At 39.5% G+C, this 10603-nt stretch overlaps 1 protein-coding gene and 1 long non-coding RNA gene across 18 annotated transcripts in view; one reads left to right on the forward strand and one right to left on the reverse strand.

Moving 5' to 3' along the window:
* The window catches only part of LOC144612921 (uncharacterized), an 89480-nt gene that overhangs the window by 71561 nt on the left and 7316 nt on the right, over window positions 1–10603 (forward strand). For 6 of the 8 annotated variants that reach the window (XR_013550123.2, XR_013550126.2, XR_013550124.2 and 3 more), the window contains 3 exons: window positions 5509–5610; window positions 6448–6625; window positions 9565–10574. This is a non-coding gene — a long non-coding RNA (uncharacterized LOC144612921). Of the gene's footprint in view, window positions 1–5508; window positions 5611–6447; window positions 6626–9564; window positions 10575–10603 lie in introns of those variants that run through there. The other 2 variants (XR_014135303.1, XR_013550121.2) reach the window with 2 other exon arrangements.
* The window catches only part of C2CD3 (C2 domain containing 3 centriole elongation regulator), a 145823-nt gene that overhangs the window by 39886 nt on the left and 95334 nt on the right, over window positions 1–10603 (reverse strand). For all 10 annotated transcript variants that reach the window (XM_078433101.2, XM_078433098.2, XM_078433102.2 and 7 more), the window contains 4 exons: window positions 9541–9679; window positions 6234–6298; window positions 2035–2240; window positions 570–703 (listed from right to left, as the gene is read on the reverse strand). In XM_078433101.2, coding sequence (XP_078289227.1) covers window positions 570–703; window positions 2035–2240; window positions 6234–6298; window positions 9541–9679 — 544 coding nt within the window. The remainder of the gene's footprint in view (window positions 1–569; window positions 704–2034; window positions 2241–6233; window positions 6299–9540; window positions 9680–10603) is intronic.

A 10603-nucleotide genomic window follows, 5' to 3' on the forward strand; every position in this document is an offset into this window, starting at 1 on the left:
GGTTTGGAAAGGGAAAGACCTCACACAGCTGATGACTGATTTTAGGGATAAAGGTTAAAGGCCTCTGAGGAAAAAAGAAAAGTATCCTTTCCACTGAAGCTACCTTTTGATAGCAGTAAATATTCTAGTTCCTATCTTATAAAAAATTTGTTTTCATTGGATCCTGGAATTCCTAGGGATTGTGACAGAAGATCAACAAAGCTCTTTCCCTGTCTCTAGTTTCTGACTCTGTAGATTTGCCTAATCTAGATAATTTCTGGTTTCTTCTTTCTTCCTCTAATAAAGGAAAGAGAGGGGCGCCTGGGTGGCTCAGTCAGTTAAGCATCTAACTTTGGCTGAGGTCATGATCTCACAGTTCATGGGTTCTAGCCCCATGTCGGGCTCCGTGCTGATAGTGCTGCTTGGGATTTTCTCTCTCTCTGCCCCTCCCCTGGTCATACTTTCTCTCTCTCAAAATTATATAAATTAAGAAAGAAAGAAAGAAAAGAAAAAAAATAAAGGAAAGAGAAATGACAAGCCAGTTAGCATGCTTCCAACTCTCTATTTCTTCCCATCAAAAATTCACTCACCTCGTAGGAGAAGAGAAATCAAGTCCCCTTGATGAGGTGTGAGCAGGTTGTTCTGGGGTCCATCTTGCAACACAGCCAGGGAATGCAGCATACATACCAGAAGCAGGGAAGGAAAAGGGGCTGTGTATTGGGATCTGTAGAATCAATGAGAAAAATGGTACACTTGTCACCACAAATTCTTTTGGAACGAAGCAGTATAAATAAATTTGTAAAATTTACTGTATGTAGATAAATATAATTTACTGAGCATTTTCAATGTTGAAGGCTGTACTAAGCAATTTACATGCATTTTCTCATTTAAGCTTCACAATCATCTTATAAGGTAGGTACTATTATTATCCCCATTTTACACACTATGCTATCAGATTGCTTTTTAGTTACTTTATCTGTGTTTATGTTCCTGCTCCCCCAGCTAGTTTGTGAACTCCTGGCTGGATATCATTGTATTTTACATGTGAGGCTGATCTGGCTGTCGTATTTCTTGTCTCATGACTATCAGGGTAGGTGTGAAGAAAAGACCTTCTTATACACGAACTGTTTAACTCTGTCACTTTCTCATGCATTCATTCATATTCAATATTTACTGATGCACACTCTGCCAGATCCTGGGCCAGACATCCATGATAAAAGAGGTAAAAAAAAAAAAAAAACAACCCTACAATCTTTGCTTTGATAGAGTTCCTCCATCTGGGACAGTCTGAAAATTCTTTCTTTTACAGTTAAACTCCCTAAAAGAGTTCTTTGTATTTGCTATTGTTGATTCCCCTCTTTCTGTTTTTTTTTTTTAATATAAGATAGACTAATGATTTTAATGTAATAGAATTTTTGAAAACTTCAGTCAATATGGTTTCAAACTCCACGCTGCAAATAATTTTATTTAAAAATTGAGATACGGCCATTTGTGAGAACATGGAACAGAGAACAAACTGATGGTTGTTAGAGGGGAGGGAGAGGGCAAAATGGGTGAAGGGGAGTGGGAGATACAGGCTACCAGTCATAGAATGAATAAGTCATGGGAATAAAAGGCACAACATAGAGAATATAGTCAATGGTATTGTAACAACATTGTATTGTGACAGATGGTGGCTGCACTTGTGGTGAACAAGGCATTATATATAAACTTGTCAAGTCATTATGTTGTATACCTGAAACTAACGTAAAATTGTGTGTCAACTAAAAAAATTTTTTTAATTGAGATATAATTAATGTATTGTAAAATTCACCCTTTGAAACTGTTCAGTGGTTTTCAGTATATTCAAAGTTGTGAATCCATCACCACTATGTAATTCCACTATGTACACCACTGTGAAATTTTTATCACCCTAAAAAGGTCATGAGATCATCATGAGACACAAATACATAATGTGTTCTGCAAGCTGGAAAGTACCAAACACATGTAAAGGATCTTCTTATAGATTTTCCCAGTAGAACCCTACTGGTTAAGAATTTGAATTAGGATACGTACCCGTGACCCTGGGGTCTCCATCCCACGCCTTGATTGTCTTTCTTCTTTGAAGTGCATTAAACTTTCCAGAGGGGAGACAGCAACTTTTATCTGCCCCTGGCACTCTCCACTGAAGTCTGTGATGTTGTACCAGCCACAGACAAACTGGAAGCCAGAAAGAAGCGGGGAGAGGTCCACTGAGGCAAAGCCAATCACCCTCTCCTCATCTGTGGGGGAAGAGAGAAGAGCTGAGCGGTGTGACTGGGCATGTCTTGCCACTGACATTAGAGGTTGCACAGAGAATAGCTGATACAGAGGACTGGGCGGTGGTGGGGGGTAGTTTAGTGATTCCAAAATCAAAAGAGAAGACAGATAATGAGGATGAAAGAGACTGGGAACCACAACCTGCTTTCACTATTATGATTTCCCTTTTTGTATGGCAGGGAAAAGCTAGTAGAGTTGAGTTCTGTCCTTTTGATATAGGCAATTGGAAAACAACCCTTAAACATAATAAACACTTGTTCTTTTCCCTACGTTATCATGTCTCAGTAATTTTCCTCAGGACGTGGGTCTTGAAAAAAATCATCTGAAAGACCATCACCTTTGGAATTATGAGGGATTTACATATCTACATTTTCTCATTTATACTTGTCTGTATTTTCCAAATTCTCTATAACATACACATGTATTATATTTAATTAAAAACAAAAGTGACACAAATCACAAAAGAAAGCCAACCCCCAAGAAAACCAGTAGTCAGTACAAAATAAGAGCTTGGGTTCAAGCTTATAAGGGGGCTGCCCGTAATGAGTATGAAGACCCTTTCTTGGACAGACAAGCAACCATGCAATGACTCTTGTTTTCTGACTCATTGCTTCTTGTTCCTCATTTCTGACATGAAAGTATCTGGGGACAAACAGGCCCCCATCACTCCATAAGTTCTTTGTTTGTATAGGCTCCACTCCCTATAGTGAATATTAAAGGCTGATTCTACCAAACATAGGACACAATTCTCAGTTTTCAATTTGCTAAATAAATCAAGGAATGTAAATTTTTAAGACGAGTGGTCATGAGTTTCCAAGTTTCTTGTGCACACTGCTGGTGACACTGAGCTCATCACACATTGTCTAATGTTTGTTTAGACAGCTTACTTTTCTTTGGACTGGGGCCCACCTGAAACCTGAGACCAAATGTCACTTGCTTTATGTTCCCTACACTCTCCATTCCTGGTGTAAATCTTCCTACATCATGAGGAAGTTGCTAAACATCCACTGAGAACACAAATGACCTGGCCAACATAGAGTGGGACAGAGAGGAGGTGCATTACAATAGCTAATCTGAGTATGGCTTTGACTGAAAACACATTACTTTAATTCCCTAAACCTCAAGTCTCATATATACAATGAGAAGTAATGAACCAGATTTAAGACCCCTTCAACTTCCAAGTTGAAGTCTTAGGCTCTAGAACGTTTGAAGTTGTGTTCCCCAGAGTAGGAGTCAAGTAATTCCTACCCAACGGGAGTGAAGAATATTGGCTAGAACCATTAATTTGCACTCCAAAGATTTTTTTTAAAGCTTTGCAATGAAAACTAATCTTGCTTTGTTTGGTTATCCAAGTATAACCTGTTCTTGATAGATTGTAACTTTAGGGTTATGGCTAATGAAAGCACTACATCTAAACATACCTGAGAAGAAATCAGGCTAAGGTGATCACTGAGAAAAACAATAGCTTTGAAGAGCTCAGTTTAATTATCAGATTGAGTGGGACAACCCATCATTCTTTCTTTGTAGTTTTGTGTTCTAATGATCTCAAACTTCCTTCATACTCGTTCTTTACTCCAGACTTTTCTATTTGCTGTTCCCTCTGACTATACTATTTCATGCCCCTTCGTTTCTCAGCTGAACTGTGTTCTAGGAAGCCTTCTCTGACATCCTGTCTGAGTTAGATATCCCCTACCGGAGAACCATATATTTGCCTAATCATACTATCCATGAGGACAGAGACCATGTATGCCTTATTTTATCTTTGAAGCCCTAGCACTTAGCATAGTGCCTGGCACAGAGTAGGAACTCAAATGTTGACTGAACACAGCTTGGCCAGGTTTGAGTACCTTTTGCATAGCTGAGGCTATGTGGAAAGGATGGAGTTAAGGGAAGAGAGGCATCTACCTACATTGAGAGACAGAGCTAAATAAGTGTGCTTCGTTGGGTCTAGGCATTTTCCCCATCTCCATTTACAATAGGGTTTTACAGGATTCTCTGGAGGTCCCAAAAGATAGGGAAATGTATTTTGTTCTTCTCTATACTGAATAGCCCTAGCACAGTACCTGAAGCATAGTAGGTGTAATAAAAATACCTCCATGTATTAAGCACCAATTATGTGCCAAATACTTTACTTTTTTAAATGTTAACTTATTTATTTTGAGAGAGGAGGATAGAGAGCAAGTGGGGGAGGGACAGAGAGGGAGAGAGAGAGAGAGAATCCCAAGCAGGCTCTGCACTCTCTGCACAGAGTCCCATGTGGGGTTTGAATCCACGAACCATGACCTGAGCCGAAACCAAGAGTCGGATGCTTAACTGACTGAGCCACCCACATGCCCCATGTGCCAAATACTTTATAAATATTATCTCTATTCCTCATAAAAATCCTGTAGGGCAGGTACTATTATCCTTATTTTATTAATAAGGAAACAAAGGCTCAAAGACATAAAGTGTTTTACCTTAGGTCATGTAGCTCGTAAATAGCAGAGCAAAGATTTGAATCTAGGTCTGCATAAGACCAAAACTTACTCTTTTCTTCTCACTACAGTAAGTGCTGAATCGAGGCAAACCACAGTCTGCTTGACCATCTCTGGAGTACTTCAGAGAAAGAAAAGAATAGAAAGCCAGGGAGGAGGTGGAGCCTAGTTAAATATACCAGGAGTTCCTTGTGTTGGTTCAGAGAAAATGCATTTATAATCAGTTCCTGCTACATTTATGAGGTTAGGTAGGGGTTGGGGACATGATAAGTGAATCTAAGGCAGGAGCGTGGGATAAATCATTGAAACCAGATTCACAGCATCATTTCCAAACCAAAGGACAGGAGGAGAGACAGGTAAGTCCATTTCTTTTACACATTGACTACTCTCAGGTCTTTATTAGGCTCTGGGGTTAGCTCTCAAACTTACCACTGGCAAGTAGTGTAAAAAAATGTGTAAAAGGCCCTAGCAAGAATGTTAAAGAGCTAGATTTATAGGAGGGATTTAGTTAAGACAAAATTTTCTAAGCATAGAAACTGTGACATAACTGGATGTCCTCATCTGCTCACTTTTCCCATCCAATCTTACTAGCATGGTTAAGTACAAAAGGTGAAGGCTGTACAGCCAGTCAGAACTGGGTTCAAATCCTGGCTCCACCAATTAATAGGCATATGACCTTAGTCAAGCCCTAAACTTTCTTGGGCTTCAGCTGTTACATTTGTAACATTTAACTAATTATATTTTTACCTGCTTTTAGATATTTGGAAAGCTCTCAGCATACTACCATTCACTAATAAGAACAATAAAAACTGAGAAGGTTTTACTAAGTATCAGGAACTCATTTAATTCTTCCCCTGAGGTAAGTACTATTTTATAAATAAAGAAACTGAGCATAGAGAAATTAAGTCATTCACCCAAGGTCATACTACCTTGTAAGGGGTAGAACTGGTATTTGAATCCCAAGAGTGTGGCTTCAGAGTCTATGCTCTTAATGTTGTTGAATTATGCCTCTTAATAATGGTAGCTGACTAAAACGAGGTTCAAGGACCATGATGTTAGCACCTCCATCCTGGGGAGGTTCTTAGAACAAGATTCTAGTCTTGTGTACTGCTTAAAAATGCTAGGGTCTTGGTTAATAAGCCAGAGTCAACAGAAGGTGTAACATCATACAAAGGGGGAGAAATCACTTGTGTATGGCAGGCTATACACTGTGACTGTTGAGATACAACTGGAAAGATTAAATGTACTTGGACTTCTGCACTAAGCAGGCAGTCAAATAAAATGATATGGCTTCTAAGGACTTAACTTCCATAGGAGAATAATGTGGCATTCTGTGAGATTCCCTCTAACATATACATGTATTCCCTATATCATAAGTGCCATGGGTTCACTTGGTTAAAAAAAGAAAGGGATTTGGAATTGTCAACAGGATGTGAGCTAATTTTCACAACCAGATAGATATTCACAGAATAGAGTTCATACCTCCTTTATGCCAAACTTTGAAGACCAGAGTTTGTTGTGGGTCCAAAAGAAACTCTTTTGATAGCCTATTAAGAAAAACAACCACCATAAATTAACTGTGTAGGAATTAACTTCTGCAGTATGAAACTTAGATTTGAAGAATATCTTATAGTTTGCAAAGCACTTTCCTAACATTTTCATAGTCATCTTATAGGATATATTTTTATTTTCACAGTTAAAATGAAGGATAGAAGCTCAGAGAGAAGTAACTTGCCAAGACTTGAAATCAAACTTCCCAGATGCAGTACTTTCCTGCCTGATGATATCTGCCACATTCAGACTCGGTTTCTCAGGACAAGAGGGGGTGTGGAAAGGGAGTTCCTCAAGAGGTAATGGCCAGTTTATTGGAGCAGGTAGGGATTCTTTTTATGCGATGTGGAAAGGGGAATGGTGCGAAGGGAGGAAGAGGGGAAAAGAACATCTACTGAGTGCCTACCCTGGGCCAGGCATGGTGCCTAGTGTCTCATATACATGTAATCTGCACAAAAACCTAGACATGGAATTATTATCCCTGCTTTACAGATGATACAGATGGGCTAAGAGAGGTCAAGTGTTTTGTTCATGGTCACATGTGAGTTGGTGAGTGGCAGGGCTGGGACTTAAAGCCTAGTTTGCTTGACTCCAAAGCCAAATTGTCCAGAGGCAAAGCACCAAAATAGGAAAGTGCCCAATTTTCATACAAGGTAAAGAATTTTTTTTTTTTTAATTTTTTTTTTTTTTAATGTTTTTATTTATTTTTGCGACAGAGAGAGACAGAACATGAGCAGGGGAGGGCCAGAGAGAGAGGGAGACACAGAATCGGAAGCAGGCTCCAGGCTCTGAGCTGTCAGCACAGAGCCCGATGCGGGGCTCGAACCCACAGACTGTGAGATCATGACCTGAGTCGAAGTCGGACGCTTAACCGACGAGCCACCCAGGCGCCCCCAAGGTAAAGAATTTGATGTGGAATTCAGTGAGTATCTCTAATACATTTTATGTGAAGTGACTTACATAGTTTTAAATTACAAATATTTGCAAAATTCAAAAACAGGTACCATTGTTCCAGGAGATCCAGGGAAAACCAAGAGACTTACTATCCTTCCCTAGACACCGTTGGGGAACTGAAGAGAGCCCAGTTTAACACCAATGAGAGACGTTGTGATAAAGTGAAATACTGTGTCAAAAATCTGAAGTCTAGCTCATGGTCAAAATACACATCTCTGAATTCTAGCTCTACTATTATCACTTGAGTGGCCCTGGAAACGCAGACTTTTTGAGCCCTGGTTTTCTTACCTGTTAAATTGGATAATTATTTTCTACCTATGAGGTTCCTAGCAGCATCAAGTGAAACAATTTTGTGAGAAAGCAATTATAAACAGCATCATTACTCATTTTTCTTCTCATCTTTCCTCTGCTTCCAACAGACTATGTAACCTCCCTGGTCCACAGTCTTAACTTTAAAGTGAGGTGATGGGGGTGCCTGGGTGACTCAGTCGGTTAAGTGACCGCCTCTTGATTTAGGCTCAGGTCATGATTTCATAGTTTGTGGGCTCCAGCCCTGTGTTGAGCTCTTTGCTGAGAGTGCAGAGCCTGCTTGGGATTCTCTCTCTCCCTCTCTCTCTGCCACTCCCTAACTCATGCTCTTTCTCTGTCTCACACACACACACACACACACAAAATAAATAAACTTAAAAAAAAGATTAACAAAAAATAAAGTGAGGGGATGAAATTAGGAAACTGTCAATGTCACTTCATCAAGTCCATAAAGTTAATTTCTGAATGAATAAATCACCTTCACTTAGAAGCTTAGCCCTCTGGCTTCCTGCCTTTTAAGGCAGATTTGATATTTTGGATGAAGTACCTGACCATTAAGGCCAGAATTTCTGTAATTTCCGGTAGCTCACCATAGATAGTACTGAGTTGTCACTGTAGTTTTAGCACCTGACTCAGGCCAGCCTCTTAAATTTCAAAACACTGAACATGTGAGCAAGTGCTGAGGCTCAGCTAGGTATGTAAATACTGTGAGAAAATAGCAGATCAGACACCATGTGGTGTAGCTACTGTTGTACTGTTGGTGAATAAGAAAGAAACTTTATAAAGACAATAGTTAACAGTAGTTATACTAGAACTCACACTTAAAAAAAAATTTTTTTTTAATGTTTATTTCTGAGAGAGAGAGAGCGAGAGAGCATGAGTGGGGGAGAAGCAGAGAGAGGGAGACACAGAATCCGAAGCAGGCTCCAGGCTCCGAGCTGTCAGGACAGAGCCCGATGCGGGGCTCAAACTCATGAACTGTGAGATCATGACCTGAGCCAAAGTCAGATGCTTAACTGACTGAGCCACCCAGGCACCCCGAGAACTCACACTTTTAATGATGATGACACAGGTGATAGAAGAAAAGGGAGGATGTGCCTTGCACTGCAGCATCAGGCCTGTATGTCAGCCCCTTACCTCTGAGCCACACTCCCAACATGACTGACAGGACTCCACTTCTAATTCTTTTGAGTCTTCCAAAGGAGATCTAACATTTGTTGAGTGCCTGCTATGTACCATGAGGTAATTTTCCTAAATGTCATCTAATTTGGACCTCACAATAACTCTGTAAAAATTAACCCCAGTTTACAGATGAGGAATCTGAGGCTCAGAGATATAATGTAATTTGTCCACACAGCTAATACATGACAGAGATGGGGCTGGATGCCATGTCTCTCTTGGTGCAAAGCCCAGGCTCTTTCTACTGCACCAGAAATCTTTTTCAAGAATATATAATCTGTAGTCTTTACTGAGGTTAGTTTGCTCTGCCTTCTTCACCTCTATAAATTGTGTATATTCTTCAATACTCAGTTGAATTATCTTCTTTAAGAAGCCTTCCTTGAACTTCTGTGTTGGCCTAAATAATCTTTCTGAGATGCACAAGAATTCTTTTTTACTACCTTTACAGCACTTGTCACATTCTATTGTCTATTTTCCCAGGTAGACCACGAATACCTCAATAGCAGGGACTGTCTCAACTATCTTTCATTCCCAGTCCCTAGAACAAAGCGGGGCATATAAGAGGTCTTCACTGAATAATTTTTTAGTGGTACTGAGCTCAAAAGAGCTCAAAAAGAGTAAAAAAAACCCCACTGCAGTAAAATCTTTAAACCATTACTAGCTGTGAATTCATAAGCACCAGAATTAAATAACTGCTTGATAAGAAAATCATTTTCCCAGTCCGCTCAATATTGTTGTGTCTCTTGAAACAAAAAGCCAATTCTAAAAGACTGATGGAATATCATAAAATACAAACCTTGACTGCTGTTGAAAATTCCAGATGGGGGAATCTGTGTTTTCAACCACGTGGGTGAAGACAGGAGATGGCACATCAGCTGTTGCAAAGGATACACAGCAACTGGGTATCAATACTTTCCGCTCTGTCAAGGGGATCCCTGAAATGGAACACAGTAGAATGACTGATTTTAGGGTGCCGGAAAGAATGTGCTGGAAGCCTCCCATTATACAGGTATAAGCAGGACCTATCTTTGGGTCTTTGCTTGAGCTATTCCCTATATCTGAAGTGTTTCCAGTATCCTTTCTGCTATTTAAACTGTCTTTTCAAGGCTCAGTTCATAAATATTCCCCAGTGAAGAATGACTTCTCCCATCAACTCCATAGTTTGTGGGATGATGGAAAATACTGGATTGAGAGAAAAAAGTAGAACTGCAAAAAGCCCGAGACTTAAAAGTCAGATGATCAATTATCAGCTCTGCCATATACATTCTGTGTGACTTTGAGCAAGGCTGATCTAGGCTATAGCTTCCTCAAATGGGGCATATGATACTTATACCTCCTAAGTTGTTACAAGGATTAAAAATAATATTAGGTAACTTATACACTACTTACTATGTGCCTGGTACTTTCTAATTACTATACATGTATTAGCTCATTTAGACTTTATAACCTCACACATAGGTTTTATTATTATTCCCATTATATAGATAAAAAAACTGGGGTACATAGAAAGTAAACATTTTAAGTGGTCACATGTTTATTAAGTAATAGAACTGAGAGTCAAATTCAAGTATTCTGGCTCTAGAGTCCAAGCTCTCAGCCATTTTCTTCATTGCCTCTACTAGAGTTAAGAAATGTAAAACATTGAGTACTGTGCTGGTGTTAATTCTTACAAGATCAGGTCTCCAGTGTGGGACACTCAGTCATTTATTCTCTCTTAAGACAAAGTAAAATGGTTTTATTTTCCTCCTTCCTAGGAGAATAACAGCATATAAGGGTAAATTTGAATGAGGGGACTGTAAGGAGGCAAGGTGAAGGCTTTAAGGCCCTTCATTTACATTCAAAATCCAAACACAGAAATG

Source organism: Panthera onca, chromosome D1 (genome assembly GCF_046562875.1).
Source record: "Panthera onca isolate mPanOnc1 chromosome D1, mPanOnc1 haplotype 2, whole genome shotgun sequence".
In the NCBI taxonomy this organism is placed as follows: Eukaryota; Metazoa; Chordata; class Mammalia; order Carnivora; family Felidae; genus Panthera; species Panthera onca.